Here is a 24,774-nt window from a genome sequence, read left to right as displayed (position 1 = left end):
TGCCTTGCTATGTTTACACCCTCGTATATTCATCATTCAGACACAGCAGGTTTTTTTCAAGGATGTCTGTATATATTACACTTTATAGATAAAGAAAAATGGTTGTTATTTCAAGTGTTTCATGACATATAAGGTTGCAATTCTTAATTTATCATGGGCAGGGCTAAAATATGTTCAATAAAGTTGATGTTGACAGCATACTAGTTAATTTACTGCCAGTCTATCTGTAACAAAGACCTTTCAGGGACTGATTAGTGTGTGGCTTGCTGTTCTCAATATAACAGTGTTACAATGTTTAATATTACCTGATCTTTAGTATTACAGAAAATGAGTAATATCAGAAAAATATTCCATCCATTCAACATGAAATGATATAGCATACTCTACCAAACACACCATGAGCTTGCTGTTGCCATCAAACATTCTAAGAAATACTTTCACTTGCAAACCTTGCAGATAAGGATATGCGTTGGAAGAGTAGAAGTCTGTGTGGGCAAATTCATCCAAAATATGTAAACTCCAAGACATACACAACACTATTCAGAGATATGTTGGCTTTTTAAAACAAAATGTTTTCTCACAGTGCATTTGATAAATGTGTTTTGGGAAAGCATATCTCAGATATCAGTTTCTGAGAAAATCACAGGATAGTAATTAGCCTGGAACTGTTGCTAAGGGTGTTTGCCTAAGTGAAATGGGAGCTGGGGCTCTGCTCCAACATCTACCTGTGTTAGATAAAGACATCAGGCAATGGAACACGGATTGTGGTGCGTGGGGTGTGGTGGATTGTTTGCACGTCATCTCAGGTGAAGTCATGCCTTAGAAAGTACTCACAGTCCTTGCAATGCAGTGTTATGCAAATATGAAGTGGAGCCATAGAACAGAAACAAGTAATTATATGTTACTCATCTGGAAAGTCCAAGGCTTCTCTGCTAAAAACTGCTCATATTTGTACTGAACTTCCTTTTGACAAAAAGGGAAACAGGCATGACTCAGATCAGTATTGACCAAGAATTTTAACATCTCAACTCCACATTCAGGCTATGCAGAATTCTGCACCGCAAATGGATATTCTTTGATGGTTTTATTTTCTTATTTGTGACTAAAATAAGTGTCTAGATTCTGCACATACAGCTATATTAGGCATTTTGGGTTTGTGTAGGGATATTTGAGATGATCTACACAACCTGATTGGGATATTGGATGTGGATTAGTCACAACCTCATGGAAAGCTCTGTTGTTAGAGCAGTGTACGTGATAAACACTGAAATGCTCACAGAAAGTGAGTGGGATAAGTTTTGGCTGAAAAACTTCACATTGCCTTGCCTAGTGTGTGTGCCCAAAGGAAAGAGAAGAAGAGGGCAGGTGCATCTAATATGTAAAATGGATTGGCAAATTCGACTTTATTTGAAAGAAAATTAACTGTTCCTCATTTCATTAAATTTTTAGCCAAACTGTGATATTCAGTTACATCTCTCCTTATGCCAGTACAAAGCAGGAACACCTTAAGGTCCACAGATGAGTTGTTTATGACTTTCAGGACCAAGGTAACTTTGGTGTGTCTTTCTTGTAAGCGCTGCTCAGTGTGAGGTTCATTGTCTCTCCATGTTAAATGCCAATCTTCGTGCTTCTAGATGATTAATCACCTCTAGCTCCTAGCTTCTTAATCATACAACTGAAAGCTTCTTTTTCCCTCCTACTAAAGATAACTGGAATAATTTTCCCCTTGCACTGGGATCTTAAGAGCTATGCCTGACATGGTAGTGATGTGTTTTTATCAAAAAAATTGCTACAATACCAAGAGATCCTCTGAAATCAGTATTTTCACTAAAGTAATGAGTTCAATAGCTTTTTTCCCAGAGAAATGTGTACTTTTCAATTGATCTGAACATAATGTCTTCTAAGATTTCAGTTTTTCAAATGCTTTGTCTTTTTCTTTTCTGTGTCTGTTTATCTTTTTCTGTTCCATTATCAAACAACAAAGCCTTCTTATGTTCATGCTAAAAGCACACTGCACTTAAATAAAGAGCGAGCTTCCTGAGCAATTTGTACCAGGACCCTGGAATTGCTTGCTGTTTCCCTCTCCCTCTTTACTTTCTTTTTGACTGTAACTTCGTACCTGTTTAAAGCAAGAGATGGGGTCGAGGCACTTCAAAGCTGCAAATACAAACAGGTCCATGATGTATTCTTAACTGTCTTCTGACATCATTACAACTAATGCAAGCAGCTTCCTTTGATATGTGACCGCCCTGTTTGCACAACAACCACCTGCCACTCAAGCATTGGCACTATAAGCTCAGGTCATTCCAGGAAGCTTTATGCAATATTTCTCACTAGCAATGCAGTTGGAAAAGACTGTCACTCCAGCAGCATCCAGGGCAGTTTTCTTTGTGTCCCAATTTGATCATCAGAAGGCTTTTGGGAAAGATGGGTAGGTAAGCTGCTTCAGCATGAGTAGTTTAGGGCCTCCATGCTGATGGAAAAAATTCCCATATGACTGAATCATTAGCTACACAGTTGCAGGAATGTATTATATCATGAAAAGTGAAATGGATAGAATCTGGCTTTCAACAGGCACACATCTATTTGTACACCATGTTACTATATATCCCTCATTTCCATCTCATACCCCTTACTGCTGAAATAACTTTGGGCCCACTCTGCATTGCCCAGTATCTTTTTCAGTACCCCTAGCACTCTTTCATGTTCCTAATTATTCCTAAATTATACTCAGCTTCCTCTTCCCATTCATCATCTGTTTAGCTGAGGAAGACAAATGGGAAGTGAAATTGCCTGTTACATCCCTGAGGCTGCAGTTACACATTGCTGTTGATTGTCTACCTTATTTTGTTTCAGGTTGGCTTTTTTTTCCATTTCCTTATTAAGAGTGTGAATGCAGTGCCCAATTACCATAGATTATTTCGTTTCCTTGGTAGTATTACCAATATTTTAGCCAATGCATCAAGGAAATTGATTCTTCCCCTCTATTTAGCAGATGAAGTTCTGCATCCAGATTTAGCTCCCCAGTGCAAGAAAGGCATTGATGGACCAGAGGGAGTCCAGTGGAAGGTCACTGGGATGTTCAGAGACTGTAACAAACCTACAGAAAAAGACAGTCTCATTTAATTCAGCCTAGAGAAACAAAGGTTTGTGGGGACATAATTTTAGTCTTCCACAATGTAAAGTGGGATTATAGAGAAGAGACAGATTCTTCCCAGGATTGCACAGTGAAAGGGCAAGAGAAAATGGACACAAGTTATAATACGGGAAATTCTGATATAAGGGAAAAAAGTCTTCACAGCATGGATGGTTAAGCATGGGAGCAGGTGTACAGAGATGCTGTGGACTCTCCATTCCTGAAGATGTTCAAAACATGACTGCTTAGAAGGAGACATTGAACCACATAATGTCAGGAGGTCCTATTCTGTCTAAATTATTTTGTGATTCTATACCTTGATAATTCTGAAACTTCTTCTCAGTCGTATTTACTAAAAATTCACCAACAGGCTTACAAGTTGTTTAATGGGGGGAGCAGGGATCAGGGGGGAAAGCAGACTGACAGATGGATGAGTGAACAAATGAAGTAATGTTATCAGATTCCTTTCCTTAGAGATATTCTTGTCCTGACAACTGGTGAAAATGACAGACAACTAGCCAACACCATTCTTTGCTTAATGCTAGTGTCTGCAGTAAGAAATCCAGATTACGATTAGGAGTTTCCTTTAGTGCCATTCTGAATGCAGATATAGTTGTATTCTAATTGATGCTGTATTTTTAACTGTTGAGGACCCCATATAGACACACAACAGCACTGTGTTATGGTTATTTCTATTATGTGACATCTATCTGCAGGAGATTGCTGCAGAATAAGGAAATACTTAGGCAATGGCAAATACTGACAAGTTGAAACATTAAAGAACCCTCAGCCAATGACATGACAATCAAAGAGGTAAGCTTCAATGAAACAATCATACGGGCAGGAACCGGTTTGGCTTGCACTACCTCACAGAGCTATGTGAAATACGAGAGCTTTCCAAAGCTATTGTTTGAGAGTTCAAGGAGTGTGAGAACAGGCAGTAGGGAGGAAAATGAACATATGCAAATTTTATGTAGATGTCTTTTGTGAGAGTGTGATTGAAGCCATGGAGGTGGAGCACTGTTTCAGGCCAATTTAAAAGCCAGAGACAAGCTGTCAACTTGAGATCAGTCTCTTTCCTTTCTTCACAGGTAGAGATGTGGTCAAGGATTCTTCTGAGTATTCTGTCTTTGAACTGGTTTGCCATAGTGTCTTCTGAAACGTAAGTGGTCATACATTCTGTGTTTTTATGATAACATATTTTATTGTATTTCCCACCAGTTTATTTCTTCTGGGGCACTGCCATATAATAAACAGGATGTTGAGAACTAGTTCCTTAAATGTGTCTGAAATGGAAGCAGATGACAGTGAAGGACGGTTTCGAATGATGCTCTCCATCATTCTATGAGGGAGACTGCTATGAAATTTAATTTGAATGACAAAAACCTGAAACTAAAGTAGACAAAGTCTGACATGCATGGGTAAAGTGGGAAGGAGATTCAAGACTAGACTAGCAAGTAATACTAATGATCAGGATTGATATAATCAGCAGCACAGAGGGAACATGGTGTATGAGGAGATGCCACAGGCCAGGTAATGCCTGGTGGTAGGGACTATGCTGAATGGCAATCCTAGCATTATTAGTATCAGTATTTGTATTAGCACTGTCAATGTCCTTGTCTTTATACTTTCAAAAATGCACCAACATTAGAGCTTAAATCCCATTCTCAAAAGTTCTAAATGAAAACACTGTGAAAGAGAGTTTAACTTTCTCAGATACACTGTTAATTTTATTAATTTTATTTTTGGTCTTTGAATTTCATGCAGCCTGAACTAAGCAAATGAAAATAACAATAAAGGCAATATGAGCTAGCAAAGCTGTGGGAAAAAAAAAGGGAAAGGATCAGATTAGAATGAAAAGATTGTATGATTCATGTTGTGCTACATTATTTGGAAAGACCAGTTTGGGTAGCAAACTGATGGACAGCAGCAGAACTTTGGACAAATATAGCAAATATGAAGAAATGCTTTTCAGAGGAAGAATTTGGGGAAGGAAGGCTGCCTTAAATATAGGGAGCAGTATAAATTAAACAGTTCAATAGAAGAAAAAAAAAAGGAAAGAACACAGGGAGAAGTATGGAAACAGAGGCATGGAAACACAATAGAGCATAAAGATTAGATTGAGCATTCTCTGAAATATTCTGTGAAATGGAAAAGCGGGATCATTTCATGTGCATTATGTGAGTTGACTTAAGTCAGTTCGCGTCTGAGAGATACCCAGAGAAAAAGAAATTTAAAAATTGTTGCAGCAAGTAACCAGTATTTTTGTCATTGATCGCAAGAAGAAGCTAAATATCACTCCCCCTTACAGGATGTTACAGAGGGAGGATAAATGCAGATATGCTTGTCAGGTGTTTAGTAATCGGAGATGCATAAAAACATGAAATGGAAAGATGCAGTATCATGCTGGATAAGACACTCCATAGAATGATGTCAGTCTCTCAGCTCAGAAAGAACTGTGAGTGGTTAAAAAGCTGGCATTTGTACTACTTTAGCATATTATTTAAAATTCATCAAAAGAAACGGAGATCCATCCACTGATTTGAGCAAGCTTCGGACCATGTCTTCCTTCACACCTTTTAGTGGTGTTTTCCTCTCCTGTTTGCTCTGACTTTCCTCCATAACTGAACTCTCTGATCTGGTCTTACCTTCTTACAGACAGTATGTGCTGCTGGTCCCATCAGTTGTGCAGAGCAACTCTCCGCAGGCTGCTTGTGTGCAGTTCCACAACCTCACTGAGCCTCTCTCCGTGAACATTGTCCTGGAATATGGCAGTATCCGAAAGACTCTCTTTGAGGAATCCGTGACAAAGAATGATTTCTTCAAGTGTGCTGAATTCAAGGTATTTTCTCTTTTGAAACTACTGAAGAGGGTGTAGAAGCTGGAAATACTTCTGATCATGACTCTCCTTGTCAATGAGAGAAAGAATATGAAGTGCATTAAAAAAAGATAAACTGCTGGAAAGACTTATAAAATCGGGAAAAGAAAGACATATGGACTGTAGGAGCAAGGTAGAAAAAGACTTTCCATTTCCATTCACAGAGTGAATAGAAAAAAGCTTTAGATTGTCATCACAGGTGCATGCTCCATTTGGGACTGTCTAAGGGTCAAGCTGGAGAACCCAGATGGGTGATGTTCATTCCCTTTCCTGTGACTCTGCAAGATCTGTACAGATAAGACAAAAAAGTCCCAAGGTTAGGTCTTCCAGAATGCAGCAGGAGAAAACACTTCAGAATTGAGGTATATGGCTGCAGCAACCTGCATGCAAGCAGGTAGCTACATGAGCTTAGGAAATGCACAAGACAGAGAATAGCTACAAATCTTAGTACGTGGTGACAGGTTATGGGACTTCCACAGCAGAAATTATGTCACTGCCATGATGGGGCTTCTCGTGACTTTGTATAAAGTATTTTTGACTCAATTGACTGTCAGTATCTTACTCAATAAACCTGGACATCAGGGAACATCAACATATCACTTTTCCTCTGGGGTTTTGTTCCTCTCCAGGTCCCACCAGCTACTTCTGATCCTGTGGCATTCATTTCCTTCTCTGCCAAAGGCACCACAGTTGACTTAGCTGAGAGAAGATCAGTGGCAATTCAGAATGTGGATAATGCTGTCTTCATCCAGACGGACAAACCCATCTACAAACCAGGGCAAACAGGTGGATGATGAGTTTGAGTCAGCTATAGAAGTGAGAAATTGAGTACAAGGGCAGGTCTAGAACAACAAAAACTTCCTCTTGTGGAATAAAAGACCTCATCTGATACTGAGATCACCAAAAGTTAGTGAAAAATAGGACCAATTTACAAAATTGCCACAAATTAGTAGAGTTCATGTATTTTTACTGAGTTAATTTCATTTACAGGACCTTGAGTTCTGTCGGGTTTACTTGAGGCCAGTCATATAAAAAGTATCCTTAAAAATACAGAAAATAATAGGTCAAGTTTGAAACTAATAAAATTAACATAAAAATGAAGTAAGCACCTTGTTTCCTGTCAACAGCTCTTTCTACTTAACTGCTGATCTATTACAAAGTGCTGATTCTGTCACAGTTTTTAAATGACAGCACTAGCTGTAGTGTAGTGAGCTGTTCTCTCTAATTATACTTCAGTGCTGCAGAGAGTTTACACTTAGAATAAAGACAAATTCTTCCTTCTCTATCTATGAGTTTTATATTGAACTGGTTTGTAACAGTTTTTTAGGAAACACTCCAAAGAATAGAGTCCTTCAAGAAGGATTGAAGGCAGAATAGAGTAATTGTATTTACTATAGAGGTTACTTTAGTCCCAGTGGGTCATAATTAAAGATATTTCAGCTGACATTTACTTTGGTTTTCTTTTTTCACTGGCTAAGATAATCAAATTCTTTCTAGTTCTCTGGGGACTCCTTAGTTCTCCCAAAAAGCCTGGGTAAACTTTGTTTTAGTTGTATATTCAAAGTGATTTGTCACTACCAATAAAGCAAATGACAGAAGCATCTGGATGTGGCAATTGGGGATATGGTTTAGGGGTGACTATGGTGGTGCTAGGTTCATGGTTGGACGAGACAACCTTTGAAGTCTCTTCTAACCTTGACGATTCTGTGATGCCTTTTCGTTCTATGTCTTTTTCAGTGTTGTTCCGTGTAGTCGCTTTGGACACCCAGTTCAGACCTGTTCAGGAGACAGTAAGTATGACTGATAGTCAAGACTTTTCAAGCACCTTCTTAAGGTACCTGTTCACTGAGACTCTATCACTTAAAAATTGAATAAGAAGGGCATGGGATAGGCCTCCTGATATTTTTTGAGAACTGTTTTAACTCCTTAGCTTCACATTCCATCCTTTCCCTACCTTTAGAGAGGGCAAAGGGTCTGAAAGCACTTCTGGAAATCTCTCACAGTACACAGGTTTTGTAGTCACTTTACCTGGCCCAGGTATGTAGAAAAAAAATCGATGATTTTGTAGAAAAGATAAATTCCAAAATGGTTATCCTTTTAAAATTAGACATGAGTTCCAAATTATTTGCTTTGCCCAGTTTTCTCTATCCAGAGAAAGCCGTTCAGAGCCTTCTTTATGTTTTAGCATTTCTCAATCTCCACAGTGAACTTCTTGATGTTTTGATAATTTTTTTCTTTTCTTTTTTTCCTCCTCCAGTATCCAAGAATCATCATTGAGGTAAGAGATGCCACAAATTGCTTTGGAGAGAATGCTTCATCATTCCCCATACAGTCAATAGCTGAGGGAGGCTTATCCAGAGCACTCTTTTAAAAGCCGGTGGACTTGGAGTTGAACAGTGACAGTATCCATTATCAAGCCTTAGAGGAGAAAAAGTCAGCACAACTGGAGCTGTTAGTCAGAAACAGCACAAGATTGTTGCTGTGTCTGTCGTTAGAATTCAAACAAAAGTGTTCAGTCCAGTCTTTGGTAGGACTACAATAAATGGGGTGGTGAAATAGCCTCATTCTCATACAGGTATAAGAATAATAACTTTCTGCCATGTTCTGCTAGGAACAGGCTAACAATGAATCAATCTGCTGCCACTTTTCACATCACTAGATCTCAAAGTGCTTTCTGAAGGTGGCCAGCATAACATTCCTGTTTCACAGAAGGAGTTGAGTCAGCAAGATTTATGCTGGAAGAGTTACGAATAAGCAGCCTGTGTCCCAGTCAGGGAGTATTTCTGAATGATCTGAGATCATCTGTCAGTTTAGGTGATTCACAGTTAAACTTAGGGTTGTTTAATCCAGAAGCGGAGATGGAAAATTACTGGGAAGTCAGAGCACGTGTCACCAGCCCTGAATCACATTCAACCTGTGATGCACTTAGCCAATATATCAGGAGACAACACTTGAAAGAAGGTGAGAAGACAAGAAACAGGATGATAAAGGCTTGGCTACATCTCTTTCTTTTCCTCTCCAGGATCCAGAGCAAAACAAGATCTTCCAGTGGTTGGAGGTAGCATCTAAGCGTGGAATTGTCCAGCTCTCCTTTCCACTAATCCCAGAGCCTATTCTGGGGTCCTACGACATCACTGTGGAGACAAAGTCAGGTGAAAAAGAGTATCACTCCTTCAGAGTGGAGGAATATGGTAAGCAAAGGCCTACAAACTACCCCGTGCTAGCAATAAGGCTGATTCTACCTAAATCAGACAAGATCTACTAGCGCAGAGTTTAAGTTCTTTGAATCTCCACCTCATGTCTGGAAAAGAAAGACATGGAGAGAACTGGGTGGACAAAATGAAGGCAGAAGGGCATTTCATTTTCAAAAGAAATCTGAGAAAGGCAGTATTTCTCAATGATTAAATTAGAAGTCCAATTCCTCTCTGGGCTTGGCACAAAGTTACTGTGTGACTCTGGGATCCACATCCTATCACTCAAGCCTTACACTCCCCATCCGTTCAGAGGCAAAATGAAAATCAGGCCTGTCCTCCTTTGTGGATGCCATCACTATATGAAGAGCACTATGCAGTAGAAATCTGAAGATACCTAAAAAACAGTTTACAGGACAGGCACCAGTTTGTTACTGGGGGAGGGTGGATAGCCAGTGGAAGTGCAAGATAGAAAGCAATGGGTAGTGTGGGTGCCAAAGCCATTATAGTGATCCTGGAATCGACCGTATCAGGGATTGCTAAAATCACTTTGATCTTACAAGTTTTCTCATCTTACAGTGGCTGATTTTCCTTAGTAGTCCCCAGAGAAAGCTTGGACAACTCCCAGTTGTGTGGGTTTTTTGTAAGAGCATTAAAGCAGCTTTCCTGTTTACCCTCCAGAGTGCTTTCACACCTTCCAGTCTCCTGTGTACAGGTGCACAAGAAAAGGGCCTTTTCCAGATATGTTGTCAGTATTGCTGGTGACCTGGGATAAAAAATAAGCTGAAGAGAGGCAGTGTCAGTGATCTTTAATATTCCACTCAATCTGTTGCATTTCTCCTTCACTGGGGCTGGATTGCATAATAACTTTTGTTCTCCAGGGCTTAGGTAGTTTGAGACATCAGCATTACTCCCACCCTTTTCTTTAAGAAAAGAGATTAAAGTGATTTATCACAGTTTTTGCTGTGTCTGTTATAATTATTAGTATGATTATTATTTAATTTTAAATAAGTTATTCCTCTTACCACTGAAGGTTATTTTTTCTACTATATTTTCTACTGTAATATCCTACAGGTCCTAGTTAAACTCTTCTTTGAACCATTTCCTCATCCTTGCTGGTGAAAACGTCTTTGGCAACAGTTTTTTTGCTGTCTTACACACACACACACACACACCTGCCTGTGGCATGCAATTGCTGATTAGTCATATTCATATTGCATTCTCAGTGCTGCCAAAATTTAAAGTGACAACAGCTGGGCCAAAGAGGATTTCTTTCTTTGATGAAGACATCAGTGTGAACGTTTGTGCTTCGTAAGTATCTGAAAACAACACGTTTGTGCACAACAAACTTGGGATAGAGGATAGTGTGCTGTGCTGGCAGAGATTCTGCTGCCAATTCAGAGCATGGATTAGAGCAATTCCTTTAGCTATGATTTCCGTGATGTAAAATATGATAACTCTTCTCCTGGTACATAGCAGAATAAAAACTGAAAGGGTTTGTCTGTGTCTAAATCGAACATTACATCCTTGTTAGCTGTTGTTTTTTATTAATACAGAAAAGGAGAGTCTACCATTAAAATTGCTGGCTGTGACACTGCCAAAGTGCAGGGTGCTATGAGCTAACAGGGTGAATAGGGATCTTTCTGCAATACGACCTGCTAATGCAAGGCATTAGTGAGAAACAGCAAGGAGCAGGGAACAACATCCCAACCCTGAGTGCAGCACCACTTTCCAGCTTCAGACCTTGAAGAATGACTATGCAAAGACAACAGCAAAGCAGGCTTTTTTTAACAAGATGTCAAAAACAGCCTAAAAATAGTAGAAGGGACTTCTGCTAGGGCTAGCAGGTCGTAATTCCCAGCTGATCTTCTGTCTGTGGTCTGGGCAATCCTGAGGGGTTTAGAATTTGCACTGCTGTGCAATTTTTGCAGGTTTCATGCTAAATCCACATGATTGAATTCTTGTGTCTCTTCTTCTCCTAGGTACACTTATGGCCAACCAGTACAAGGGAAAGCCCAAATCAATGTGTGTCAGCAACACTTTTATGGTCCACAGTGTGAACAAAACCAGAAGAAAACCTGTGAAGCTGTCACTGGACTGGTATGATACATGATAAGTCCGTGCTTTCCAGTCAGCTTTCCTACCTAACATGTAGCACAGTATTTGATGGCCTCATTCATTTCCAAGGGAACACCAGAGAGACAATCTCAGAGGTGTGTTTTTTCTCACCATCTCACAGGGAATGCTGAAAGACCATGAATGTATCTTTTACAAATGACTTCATCAGAAGACTTTGATTTTCCCCTCAGAAAGAGTCAGTAGGAAGGAGGGCAACATGAAACTGTAAATTTTTGATCATTCCTAAAATATCAGAGCTGTGTTCTTACCAAATCTAATCAGGAGACCTCTACTGGGAGTCTTTGAGGGCACTCAAACAAATTATTAATTTCTCCACTAGTTCGGACTCAAAGTGCTGTGGTCATAGAATGCAGGCATTATGCAAGATGGGTTTAAGAAGGAGCAGGACCATAGAGAAGACTAGGGGGGATAAGGAGAGAAGTTTCCATGTGCTGGAGTAAATGGTACTGAAACAGTGATCTGAGAAGGGAGCTGGGGAGTGCGAAATGTAAGGCAGGAGGGGAGTTCTTCAGAGTCCCACTAATACAGATTTAGGAGCAATTTTCCAAACCTTGAGAAAAATGGTGTTTTCCCTCTTGCTGCTTTTTCAGCTGGGGAAGGATGGCTGCCTCAACACTGTCATCTCCATCAAAAAATTCCAGCTTTACCGCAGCTATGCCAGGATGTATGCCAGCCTCAACATAGAAAGCATCGTCACTGAAAATGGGACAGGTAACACCAAGTGCATATTGTGAGTGGCTGATTAAAGCTAATAAATGGAAATTCCTGAGAGGAATCCCCTGGATCACAATCTGTGTGGCAAATAATGAACAATCATCATTTTCTTTGTGTAGGTCTCCGTCCTGAGCATTACCCCTCCATACAGCTTATCAAAAGGAATAGCTTTCTTCCAATGACTGATTTCTATTTCCTTTTTATACTGGGTGTGCCTCACAGGTATCCAGATGAAGGACCATGACTATGTTGCAGTCAACAGTGAAAATGACGAAGTGGTGTTCAAGAATATGGATTCCTATTACAAGAGGGGAATTCCTTACTATGGTGAAGTGAGTGTATAAGAGGATACATTTAGACCAAAACTCTCTGAGGTCCAGCATGATGATCTCCATGTTGCCCCATTTATGGCTGTCCCCTAACTCTGTGCTGTCAGCTTCCCATGATAATTCCAGATAACAGGGACTTCACAGTTCCCTTGTTACATTAAATACTCCTTGAGAAACAAATAAAATTATATCATACCTGGAGTGTTAGGGTCTCACTTCTGCCATAGTCAAAGGATGCCTAAAAGGCAACTAAGTGAAAGGTCATATGAGTGGGGAAGAGGAGTCTTCAAGAAAATGCTTCAGCAATAGTTATGCCTAAACTGAAGGTAGAATTTACCCTGTGTTGCATCACAGAATCCCAGGGATGTTTACTTAAAGCAGTAGAGGTATTGGAGCACATTCTGACTTCTTAGCAACCTACACATGAAGGATAAACTCAAGCATAAAAAGGAAGATGACCTGTACAGCATCATCCAGACATGCAATGGAGACAGTGGGTATGCACAGATGCATAGGAGCTGAAAGATGCTGCTGTTTTCCACAGGTTACCTGTGGCCATTAAATCATCTGGTTACTTTATGTTTGTTAAACATTGTTCTCCAAAGAATATTCCTCCTCCCTCTGTAGCATATATTTTGTTCTACACTGATGGGAATTGCCTGTCTTTGCCTGTCACAGAACTGGTCCCTCAAAATATTGAGGAGTGTTTGCCTCTTCAGTACATTTCACTCTTGATTTCTACTCCCTGCAATTGTCCTCAGTGCTTGAGTGAGCATCCTCTAGTAAGCAGAGTATTTCTTTGTTGTTGTTGTTAGGTTTGGATTTTTTTCTGAATCCCTTATTTGTTGTTTTTTTGTTCAGATCACTGTGACAAATGTGAATGGTGAGCCTGCTGCCAACAAGACTTTCCTGCTGGAGCTCAATGAAGAATATCTGGCCAACTATACCACTAACAAAAATGGCACTGCTGCTTTTTCTATTGACACGTCCAACCTCTTTGATCCCAGTTTTAGGCTGACAGTAAGTAAATACAAGCTACAGTCTAATTCATTAAGAAAATACTTTGTTGGAGAGAGGGATTAGAAGCAAAACCTGCAACATATGTGAAACTAATATGAGAAAACACCAGAAACTCCAGTGTCTGAGAAGAGGCTGTCTGTATCCCAGCCATGTTTTTCGGTTGTAGTGATCTTCAGCACCTCCCTGCTTTTCTCTCCCACCGGAAGCTCCTTCTGCCTTCATCTTCCTTCTCTTCATTCTCTGTGCTAGAGAACCTTCCTCAGAGACTGCACTGCCTTCTCCATTCAGCCTGGATGCATGCCAACATCTTTTTACAGCTGCTGCCTGCTTCCCTGCATTTCTGCTCTAAGAAACTAATGCCTGTTACCATCACATGGTCTTCTTGTGTTGTCATGCCTTTGCTCTGGTATGATGGGAAGAGCTAAGAAAAAGCAAATTGTTTGAGAACAGTGCCATTCGAATTCACAGTAAATCCTAGCAGTTCATTCAGCTGGTCCCAAGCCTGAAAGAATCTGAAATAACCTCCCTACTGCAATAGGCTGCTCTGCACTGGTGAAGCACAAATTTTTCACACCAGCTCTTGCTCTTGGCTTAAACAGCCCCACAAAATCAGCTTCCCGACAGAGTATTTTAGAGGAAAGGTGTCTTTGCCTCTCACCTGCCTCGCATTTTTTTTTATTTTCCACACTGTCGATTTTCCATGTATGATTCTTCTATTTCACAGGTCAGACAGGCACCAGATGACTGTGCAGAGTTTATCTGGGGGAGTCATAATGAGCCCCAAGCCTCATTCTTTGTCCGGCGTTTCTACTCACGGACCAACAGCTTTTTGAAAATTGAGCCAGTGCCAGAGAAGCTCAGCTGTGGCCAGCAGCGAACAATCAACGTTCACTACGTCCTGAACAGAGAGGGCTACAGCAATACCACGCACACAAACTTCTACTACGTAGTGAGTGCTAATGTGACTCCCAAAACATCTCTTTTCTTTCACCTTCTCTTGAACACCATGTAAGGCAGAAATCTCCCAACCAGACAGTTGTTACAGATCATGGATCGACCTCAAGGCCTTTGAGGCTTTTCAGAATACCACTCAAAAACAATTATTTCATTGTGGAAAGGAGAAGGTGCTTTTGATCCAGTTTCATGAGATTTTTTTTTTTTATGTCTAGGTGATGACAAAAGGAAAAATTACTCTCAGTGGCCAGAAGCAAGTCAGCATTTCTGGTGGTAAGTTCTAGACCATATTACTACTCATACTTCAGAGCACCATTCTGAATACCAGAACAAAGTAAGTTTTGTAAGAAGTGATGAAAGCAAAGAACTGTAGCTAAATCAGGTACTAGTTCCTAAATCCCATAACCTGTTACCACACACAGTATCATTTGCTTTTGCTGCAGCATCTAGCCAATCCCCTATATCATAATCAAATTTATCTTGTTAATTGAAACATGAAAATTTTGTTGTGATCAAACATATGGAATGTTTTATTTCTTACCAAGGAGTATTTATGGTTTCGTAGTTATTCTGTGACATCCTACTCTTCACCAATTAGAATAATAAAACTTTTTAAAGGGATATTTAGCAGTTAACTCTCGAAATTCATTGCACTTTCAGAAGTCTCAAAATACCCACAAATGACAGTAATCCTATCCTTCATTCTTTCATTGTTTAAAATAACTTTTCTTGCAGAACCTGGCCTATTTCCAATCTTCAGGAGGTAGCTTAAGTAAACCTCACTCCACATACAGGACTGGTTTCATATTTACCATTTTTGGCCTTAAGCTTAACTTCTTGTCCATGCACTAGTAGTTTTTATCCATGTAGATAAGAACTTCATATTTCTTAGCATTAAGAGAACTGTCCTTTAATTAAGAGACTGGTCTATTTTCTCTGGCGTAGGAAGTTCCAGGTTTGAGACTGAAAGGCAATATTGTGCTCTTCTCATAACAATCATGCATAGATTTCCATGTTCAACTTCTTTTCAGTTTAGACCCCTCTCTGCAAAGCACCTTGGTCTCAGAATCCCCTGTATCTGTTGTCTTGCTGATGGAAGCTGTTCCTCAGCCACTGAGAGATGAATCTTCCAATATCCAATTTCCCTGGGTTTTATAGGTGCTAGTAGGTTATGAAGAAATATGTGGTCCTTCCACCAAAGCTGAGGTTTGCATAATCTCTTTTGCTGGCTTGTCTTCCTCTGGTCCATCTTCCTTCCACAGCTTCCAGAGGTATATTCTCCATCACACTGACTGTCACTGAGAAGCTTGCCCCCAGCGCCAGACTGCTGCTCTATACAGTGCATCCCCATGGAGAGATAGTGGCTGACAGCTCTTGGATACACACTGATGTATGCTTCAAAAACAAGGTGAAAACCTTTGCTTTCTTATTAAGGGAGATATATATATATATATATATAAACTGCCTCTTTGCTGAGAGAGCAGTTAGGAAATTACTTCATGAAGAGCCTTGCACAAGGAATGGCCTTTAGGAATGGAAAAGGTGCAGATGGGGCTGGAATCGTGAGAAGCTGTCCCCGGAATTGACGCATATGGTCAGACTCAGACAATAGAGTGGGGAGAGGGAGGTGGCTAGGGGGTTATAGAGGTGGGGAATTTTTACAAACAGGGATTCAGAAGGGCCATCTAGCGGTGGGAGCTTTGCTCCAAGGGGAATAGAATGAGTGCTGTTGAAAAGTGAGATTTAGATCTATATGCCAATCCGATTCTCCTTCTTTCCATGTAATTGTCTTGGATTTATTAATTTCCAGGTCCAGCTCAAGTTCTCTGAGAAGAAGAGTCTTCCAGGCTCTAAAGTTGGACTCCACCTTGAAGCTGCTGCCAACTCCTATTGTGCCCTGCGAGCAATTCAGAGTGTCCTTCATCAGTCTAGGGAAGAGTTTTCTGCTGAGAGTGTAAGCCACATCCACAGTCCTATGTTCTTTTGAGCTAGGAACATCCAGAATAACATCCAGAGTTCCCACCTTTGATCTCTCTGCTGCTGACTGTATTTTTATTTATTTTTGCAAACAAAATATCTGTGATTAAAGAAATATCTAAGGCAGTTGTACATATCAAAGACAAAAATTGATAGCAGCACACTACCTTTGGAAATCATAACAGTGTAACACATATCCCAAGAATATGCCTAATGTAAATCCTTGACAGCATATTTCCTCACTGTGATTATGTCAAAATTGAATTTTTATGGCTCAGATAGGCCTTGGGCCAAGAGCAAAAGCGGTAGATGTCATCCAGTATCATGTAAAACTCCAGTCTCCTCTTGGCTTAGCTCAAGAGTGTATCTCCATGCTTTTTGGCTCAAGTTCACTCCACAAAGCCATTTCAATTCAGAAGAAGGAGAGTACAGTCCAGTCCTTCTTGTGTATCACCAGCCAAATTGTTTATTCCTCTGTAGGTAGGCATCAGTAGGCAAGCACACCAACATCAACAGGATTGCTCAGGGAACACCACAGGCTTAGAATATATGTGATTTTGCACCTGCCTGAGACCCTCCTTGTGTTTACACTCATCATTCTCACCTCCTAGTTGTACTACCAACTTCGTGTGAGGGATTTATATGGCTATTACTACAATGGGCTCAACCTTGAAGATGTCAAGCCAGAGGGGTGTACCCCAACCAAAACCATCTTTTTTGATGGCTTGTACTTTGAACCTGTGAATGTCAGTCGTGATGGCGATGTCTACAGCATTTTCAAGGTATGTGGTCTTGTGGCTCTTTAAGTGGGAGGTGTTCCAGAAGAATTCGTGTACACTAGCATTCAACTTTCTCAAGTTCTTACTGCTAAGAGAAGGCAGCTGATGCCTGAAACTGCCTAAGGTCTCCAATCACCCAGTTTCTGCTTTATTATCCCCATCATTTATTCAGGAGGACTGAAAATCACTACTAGATACATTCACTGGGCTCCTGCCTATGCTTCTTCGTAGACATGTCTTAGTAGACATTTCCTAAGCAGGACCATGGCCTTGGCTCATGATTCAGGCATTCCTTGTAAAGATTTTTGTCCCTGATTCAGGCCACTTGGTTCCTGATATGCTTGATTCCACCTCCCACTGATCCCATGGCCTAGGACATAAGGCTAACATCAGACCAATTATTACTGCTCTTTACAGAACACAAGGTGTCATTGCTCCATAAAAAATACACAGAAGGTTGGGGAGGTAGAGTTATGACATTCAGGGCTGAAAGAATGGGATGGGATGGGATGGGATGGGATGGGATGGGATGGGATGGGATGGGATGGGATGGGATGGGATGGGATGGGATGAGGGAGGAGAGAGATGAGGTAAGGTAACCAGTGATATGCACTGGTAGGTAGTGTGTGCTCTGAGTGACTTGACAGATTCTTTCACATTTAGAGTATGGGTCTGAAAGTCTTCACCAACTCTGCGCTACGGAAGCCAGTTCTGTGCAATGAAGAAAAATTAGATGTGGAAGATTACCCTCACCTTTATGGTGCCCACGCCAATGCCAAGGTCTCAGGTAAAAGAAAGTTAATTCTGTATCTTCAGTCTCAGCCTACTTGGTCTTCAAACTGTTGCCTGTATAAAATAACAACCAGTATGCTGGGGTTTTTTGGGGGGAAAAAGTCTATGTGTTCCAGTTTGCATCTAGTAATCTCTTTCTGACAGTCCTTGCAGTAGAGTCAATTCTCTCTCACTTAGGTGAACAGTGCATGTAGAAAAGACATGGAGTACTGGGATGCTGCTTCTTTCATAAACTGATATTAGTTTTCCAGGGTTTTTCAGGTCAGAACCTTTCATCAAATCATAATTCAATTATGTATTTAAAACAAAATGTCAATTCAGAAACATAATGACAATTCCCAATGTCAAGACTTCACACAGCACTTAGTGCACTTAGCACATAGCCTCCAAAGCCTTTATAGGACAGCAAGAATTATGATTATCTTTCTTCAAGTCAGATTGCTCAGCAAAAGAGCAAAAGTAGCAAAATAGGTTGCTACAGGGAAAAGTATTACTCAGTGCTAGGAAAAAGTTCTTCCTCATGAGCATTGTGGTTCACTAGAAGGTGTTCTCCAGGAGGTTCTGGAGTCTCCATCACTGCTAATCTTAAAATCTGAGCTGGACAAGGCCCTTAAGCAACCTGATCTTACTTTGAAGCTAGTCCTGCTTCAAGAAGATTGGACTAGAAAACTACAGGGATTGTTCTCAACCTAGATTTCCTTCAATGAGCCTGTGGTTCTGTGATTCTAGGTCCAGCAGAATGAGAAAGTATTGTTATTTCCATGATACAGCTATGAAAACTGAGGTACCTCCATACTAAATTAGTTTTCAGGCATCACAAGTGAGTCCATAGAAAACTGGAGAGATGATCTTTGTTCCTAAAATCAGACCTGTAGTATGATTATAAGAACAAAAGTAGTTTTCCAATGGACTTGACAGTCAGCTCCAGTTTTAACTACTGAATGGGGTAAAAATTAATAAGTTTTCAGGAAGGTTTTTAAAGCATTATAAGCTTTGGTGGCAATATTGGCCACTGTTGCCCATTTGCAAATCAGAGAGCTACTGGTACAGGATGCCTTTCTAATTGGATGATGAGACCTTTCAGTACAAAATGAAGTGAAATGTCTTGTGAAATAGCTAATTTTTCTAGCTTTTTTCCCATGGGAAAAGAGAATAGATAAGAAATTGTTGCTTCCCGTACCCTTGATCTGTTAGAATTTTCCTTTTTTTGGTGTGAAAAAGAATGAAAAAAAGCTCAAACAGAATACTTGGTGTTCATTTTTATGGTGTCAAGCATGTCTGACCAAAGTTTAGATTCTTGTGTTCTGACCTCTCTAATATTATACTTTAACCATAGACCCACTTCTAGATGAGTCAAGGATTATTGGGGGTAGTGTTAGCATTGTTCGGAAATTCTTCCCTGAGACCTGGATTTGGGATCTGGTTCACACTGAGTGAGTATGTTCATCTTCACTGCTTTCCTCCTGTGTGAATTTTTGAGTTGATTCATGTAGCTAAAATGGATTCTGTGAAGAAACCATGGAACATATGTTTGCTTTGTAGATGTGCGTCTACTTTTCCCATGTTGATCAATGACCGCTGAACTCCCAACCTTGTACACAGTGGCAAACCTACTTGAACTGTGAATGACAAATATTCTGTGCTCTGTCCCCTGTCTTTTCTGTTGGGGAGAAATAAGGCCTAAGAGTAACATAAAAGTGTTTGTTAAGGAGAGAGCAGGAGAGAACCTTGTTATTTTTCAACCAATTTTTAATTCAACAGCAGAAAACTTGGGTTATTTTGTTTTTCTTTCAGGCAATCCAGCACCTGGAATGAGAATATCTCCATCTTAACTGCCTATAGGCACTTGTCTAGAACATTAAATTTATTGGCTCTAATCTGTGTGTTTGGGCATTCTGTTTTTTCAAAAAATGATATTTCTAAATTTAAAAAGTTGAGTATTTGAGTGCTTTTTAACATGCAGTTCACCAGCACCTTGATCCTTAGTTCAAGAATTATATTTTTTTTAAAAAATATGGAGAATTATCTTGCAGAAAGTGAGATGAAAACAGAAGTACTGACTCCAGCAGAAAGTCTATTCTATAATTTGTCTTGAAAAATTCCTAAGATCATTGCCCATTCCATTCTTTTTATTCTCTTCAGTTCTAGAGGAGAGGTCAATGCCATTTACACCATTCCTGACACCATCACAGAATGGAAAGCCAGTGCTTTCTGTGTGCAGGATGATGCTGGATTCGGCATCACCTCTCCTGTTTCACTGACAGCATTCCAACCATTCTTTGTGGATCTCACCTTGCCATACTCTGTCATTCGAGGGGAAAAATTTAATTTAATAGCCAACGTCTTCAACTACCTCAACAAGTGTGTCCAGGTATATCAAGTTCCTTTTTACTTCCTATATGTTTTGCCTGTTTCCCAGAGATCCCAGAATTCCCCTGCATAATACACCAGAAATGCAGAAGTGTTTAACTTCCACTGTATCCTCTGCCCGGTCCGTTCCCTCTGCGGCTGGTCCATGGATGATAAGAACTTTCTCTTTATCCCTACATAACTTAGCTCTTCTTTTTGCTCTTGAAGGAGGAACTTGAGCAGGGGGTATGGACATGTGCTTGCAAAACACAATAAATACTGAGTTATGCAACAGTCTCTCAATAAGGCAACTCAGCTGATGAGCACAGACACCTTATTGTACTTCTGTCAAAAACAGACACTGACAATGGGCAGAAAAGAGATGGATTTGCCACTTCCTCAGAAAAATGTCTCATCCCTCTGTTCTGGTACAATCCCGCAGATGCAGATGACAAACAACTTCTTCAGCAAGTTTCCCTTGCTCTGCAGCCTAACTTTAAGGGCAGTCGATTTCATTTGTAATCTTGCTCCTTCTTTCTTTGTCTCAGATCAGTGCCATACTCGCAAAGTCAAGTGACTACAAGGCAAAAATCCTTTCACCAGAGGGTAACACAGCAAGGGTGTGTGCCAATGAAAGAAAAACCTATATTTGGGCTATTAGCCCCCACAAACTCGGTAAGATTGTCTTTTCATCACCTTGACTTGTCCCTGTTTGATCTTTCTACTTTCACCCTTTAATGTAGCGTCAATAATCCACAAACAGGCTTTTCTGGACAACTCCTCTGCAAATTTAGTACTGTACTTCTGCTAAAACTTCCTTGGATGCACTGAATGAGCAATGAATTGTTCTGGCATTTTCTCTTTTCTGATTTTTGGTTAGTCCATTTCCTGCCCATTTTGGGACAAACTCTTCACTTGCCAGATGTATGAAACACTGTCAGTTTTTCATGTGCATATGATCTTTCACCTAACAGTTTTGTATCTAACCAAATGTATTCAGTAAGAATATAATCTGTTAATAATTTTGGACTGGATTCTCGATGGGCAAAGAGGAAATTGCTCTTATCCAATTCTACAGCTGTGTTAGTTCACACTGCCTTAAAGTCAACACTGCCTTTTTTTAAAAAGCAGTTACAATGACTTGCATGTATAAGTGCTCCAAGAGTTGAAATACAAATAAACTTTTAATTAGCAGAGGTTTTCTCAAAATGAACCACAGATGGACCTTTTCGTGAAAAGATTGTTTCTAAAACCTGTATGACTCAATTATTTCAAACTCGCTGAGAAAGTTGTGAAGTTACAGTGAGATGAAAACTGGATATGCATAATAGGACTGCAGAGCTGAAAAAAAAAAGGCTGCTGTCTCACTCTGATAACTCTGATAATAACATATTTTGCTCCAAGTAAAAAGCTCCTTTGGATTTCCAGTATGCAATGACAGCAGGGGTGAGAGAGCAACTCTGCAACTTCAGGGTTGGTCCTCAGTGCTGCTGCAGCACTGAGGCTGCTCCTCAGTGTTGTCCCTCAGTTAATAAATTCCATCTGAAGGAAAGAGGCACAACTAAAGCATAACAGAGCTATAACCAAATTATTGCAACACTACTCTAGGCCAGAAAAAGCTCAGCAAAAGGCTAAGAAGGGGTGGAAACTGGTAATGAGAACTGTCCATTTTTTGGCCAGGATCACCCCTATTTTTTAACTCATACTATGGCCCAGGTAAGTTCTCCTTGCCACTAGTGGACAGATGCAGAGCCTTCATGCAATTTGTTTACGCTGAACTGTCTTTAAAGAAAATACATTTCTCAGCGGTTCATCAGTCTAGAAAAGGCAGTGAAAACCAGGAGTAACTGTAGACATTTGAAGATAACTTCCTTTTCTTGCGCTGGTGCGTGGCTTTCCAGGTGAAGTGAAATTCGTGATTACGGCTGAGGCCAAACTGAATACCAGAGGTACTGAAAACAGCACATCTTCAGAAGAGGAAACAATTTACAGGGACACCTTGATTCAAACCCTACTTGTTGAGGTATGGTAGGAGATCTGCATGTGCTTTCTGCCTCATGGAAACTGTTATCTATAGCTGTGGACTAGAAGCAGTCAGCTAGTGTAAGGAGGCAAGGCATCTGATGCAGATGGAGCTGTGTACAGTAGGGTTCTCCTTATGAAAATGAGACTGAAAAATCACAGTGGTAAGTGTCATCCACTGTCCTCCTTCCACTGTCTCCTTCTTGGGAACATGAGCACACATACCCTGACAACCCATGGATGTCAGTAGAGATATTGCCAGAAGGGAGGAGATTCCATACCTGCTTTTAAGTACCTTTAGCCTGTGACTTGCAAACTAGGGAGGGAGTTGGAGGGAAGATATAAAAGGAAAAGGATCTATCTTGAGCATCATAAAGCAACAGCTACGTAGGATTAGTTGGACAGAGTCTCTCTCAGAGGCTGGAAATGCCTATTTTATAACTGCTTTTCAAGAAGGAAGGTGCTCTGGACAGGATGTTGGATAAGAGAGAGTCATGGACCAAGAGATAGTGTAGTGGAGATAGGGTAGGGCTGGGTACAAGAGGTGCACTGTTTGGATAGTCAAATTCGCATATTGATTCACATCCTTGAATTGTTGTGGTTTCATGGTAATTTTCTACACTTTCCTTCCTCTTCCTGACCACTTCCCTACAATCAAACAGCCTGAAGGTGTTAAAAAGGAGTTGACTCAGAGCTCCCTCATCTGTGCAAAAGGTAAGGCAAGTTCATTCATTCGTTCAGTTATTTATTCATTCATTCCAGGGAGTCAGTGGAACCACTTCACTGTCTTGTAGATCTTGTCTCACAAAACCAAAGACCCTTCCAGGAGAGGAGAGAGGTTCTCAGGGTCATGGTGCTAGTCTAAAATTTAGGGTTTTCAGAGATACCTTTGACTCTTCGAGCAAGTCTCTGTGGCATTTTCTTTACCAAGACTGCAGATTCTAAAAGTCATTGTAGTTATACTTAGAAAGTGAAGACTTCTGGAAAAAAACATGGGTTTAACAATTCTTGTTGTTACCTTTTCTCATCAGGCATAAAGATTTCTGAACCAGTGCCTCTCAGCTTGCCAAGAAACCTAGTGCAGGGATCAGCCAGAGCTTATTTTTCCGTCATTGGTAAGTTTAGTACTAAGAATAAAAGTGAATGGCACTCCTCTTGTGCTGTACCAAGTGCTATCATGTATACACATACAAACTTAATGTAAAGTTGAGGAAGTAATTAATCTTGATTTCAGAGTATAAGTTTTCTTCTTTGCAAAATGGAAGCGAGAGGCAAAAGTTGCTCAAAATTCTCTCATATCAAGTCCAATTATTTCAACTTATATTGCATTTCAGACTATACTGCTTTAGCATATCCTGTTCTGTAGAGTAAAACAGCTAATTCAGCTGAAAAGCAACATAAGGCAGACTTCTTCAAAAAAAATTATCTTGATTTCTTGGAAAGAAGGCTTCAGAACTTTGCTGACTACATAATTTCAAATTTATCATTTTGCATAATGAAAAACATTTGTAAGTCAATAAGCTCCCACAAAATAAAAGTTTCAGGTCCCAATCAACTCTACTTATCTGAAAGTCTTTATTAAGACTTGAGAGTTCTCTTCAGTGGATTTTTTCTGAGGTTCTGAATTCAGATTGTTTTCTAAATACAATTTACAATTGTTTTTCATACTTCTGGGGTTCTGAATTCAGATTGTTTTCTAAATACAATTTACAATTGTTTTTCATACCTGTGTCTGTGTGAGACGTGCTGATACTGTGCAATATAGCCTCTGTAGCCCATCAGCATCTTACCCACACAGCATTCTCACATGTACATGAAAACACAGGAGGCAGGTTGTAAAGGGCAGGGAAATCTAACCCTTTTAAGGATTCATAATTGTTTCTCAGAAGCCATGCCAGCCAGTGTTCATGCTCATTCTTTTTCTCTCAAATTCTCAGTTTCTTCCAGGTGTCCAGCATTCAGACAAGACATAAAAAATGGGGCATTATAATGCTTTTCTTCTGTGTTGTGTCTTTGGTTACTGTGATTACGTTGATCTTGGATTCATAGTAATATAAAGCAATGTATGTAATTAAAGCAAGTTTGAGCTGACTTCTTATATCTTTCATTCTTCAGGAGACATTTTGGGTACAGCCTTGAGGAACTTAGATAACCTTCTCCATATGCCTTATGGCTGTGGAGAACAGAACATGGCCTTGTTCACACCCAACATCTATGCCCTGGATTATCTGAATAAGACTGAGCAACTGACTGAAGAGATTAGAGTCAGGGGTACTGGATATTTATCCACAGGTGAGAGGTTCTCCAATTCTTCCATTTTATTCCCCAGGAAAGTGGTCACAGCATCAAGCCTGGCAGAGTTTAAGAAGTGTTTGGACAACAGTTTCAGGCACGTGGTGTGATTCTTGGGTAAGTCCTGTGCAGGGCCAGGAGTTGGACTCGATGACCCTTGTGGGTCCCTTTCAACTCAGAATATTCTGAGTGATTTAATACT

The 24,774-nt window shown here is 40.2% G+C and overlaps 1 protein-coding gene across 1 annotated transcript in view; it reads left to right on the top strand.

The window, feature by feature from the left end:
- The first annotated feature begins 4,233 nt into the window (after positions 1–4,233).
- The window catches only part of LOC113998740 (ovostatin-like), a 31,812-nt gene continuing 11,271 nt past the window's right edge, over positions 4,234–24,774 (top strand). The window contains exons 1-24 of the mRNA XM_039380024.1: positions 4,234–4,298; positions 5,795–5,978; positions 6,644–6,800; positions 7,752–7,804; positions 8,272–8,292; positions 9,037–9,205; positions 10,432–10,516; positions 11,188–11,305; positions 11,935–12,055; positions 12,281–12,390; positions 13,249–13,407; positions 14,132–14,356; positions 14,577–14,634; positions 15,624–15,769; positions 16,172–16,315; positions 16,950–17,120; positions 17,781–17,904; positions 19,258–19,342; positions 20,052–20,280; positions 20,807–20,933; positions 22,160–22,281; positions 22,943–22,994; positions 23,312–23,395; positions 24,396–24,572. Of these exons, the coding sequence (XP_039235958.1) occupies positions 4,234–4,298; positions 5,795–5,978; positions 6,644–6,800; positions 7,752–7,804; positions 8,272–8,292; positions 9,037–9,205; positions 10,432–10,516; positions 11,188–11,305; positions 11,935–12,055; positions 12,281–12,390; positions 13,249–13,407; positions 14,132–14,356; positions 14,577–14,634; positions 15,624–15,769; positions 16,172–16,315; positions 16,950–17,120; positions 17,781–17,904; positions 19,258–19,342; positions 20,052–20,280; positions 20,807–20,933; positions 22,160–22,281; positions 22,943–22,994; positions 23,312–23,395; positions 24,396–24,572 (2,986 nt within the window). The remainder of the gene's footprint in view (positions 4,299–5,794; positions 5,979–6,643; positions 6,801–7,751; positions 7,805–8,271; positions 8,293–9,036; positions 9,206–10,431; positions 10,517–11,187; positions 11,306–11,934; positions 12,056–12,280; positions 12,391–13,248; positions 13,408–14,131; positions 14,357–14,576; positions 14,635–15,623; positions 15,770–16,171; positions 16,316–16,949; positions 17,121–17,780; positions 17,905–19,257; positions 19,343–20,051; positions 20,281–20,806; positions 20,934–22,159; positions 22,282–22,942; positions 22,995–23,311; positions 23,396–24,395; positions 24,573–24,774) is intronic.

Source organism: Pipra filicauda, unplaced genomic scaffold (genome assembly GCF_003945595.2).
Source record: "Pipra filicauda isolate LSUMZ 115617 unplaced genomic scaffold, ASM394559v2 scaffold183_size1465899_pilon, whole genome shotgun sequence".
Taxonomy (NCBI): domain Eukaryota; kingdom Metazoa; phylum Chordata; class Aves; order Passeriformes; family Pipridae; genus Pipra; species Pipra filicauda.
The sequence above is the reverse complement of the archived record's forward strand: the minus strand, read 5'-3'. Positions and strand labels throughout refer to the sequence as shown.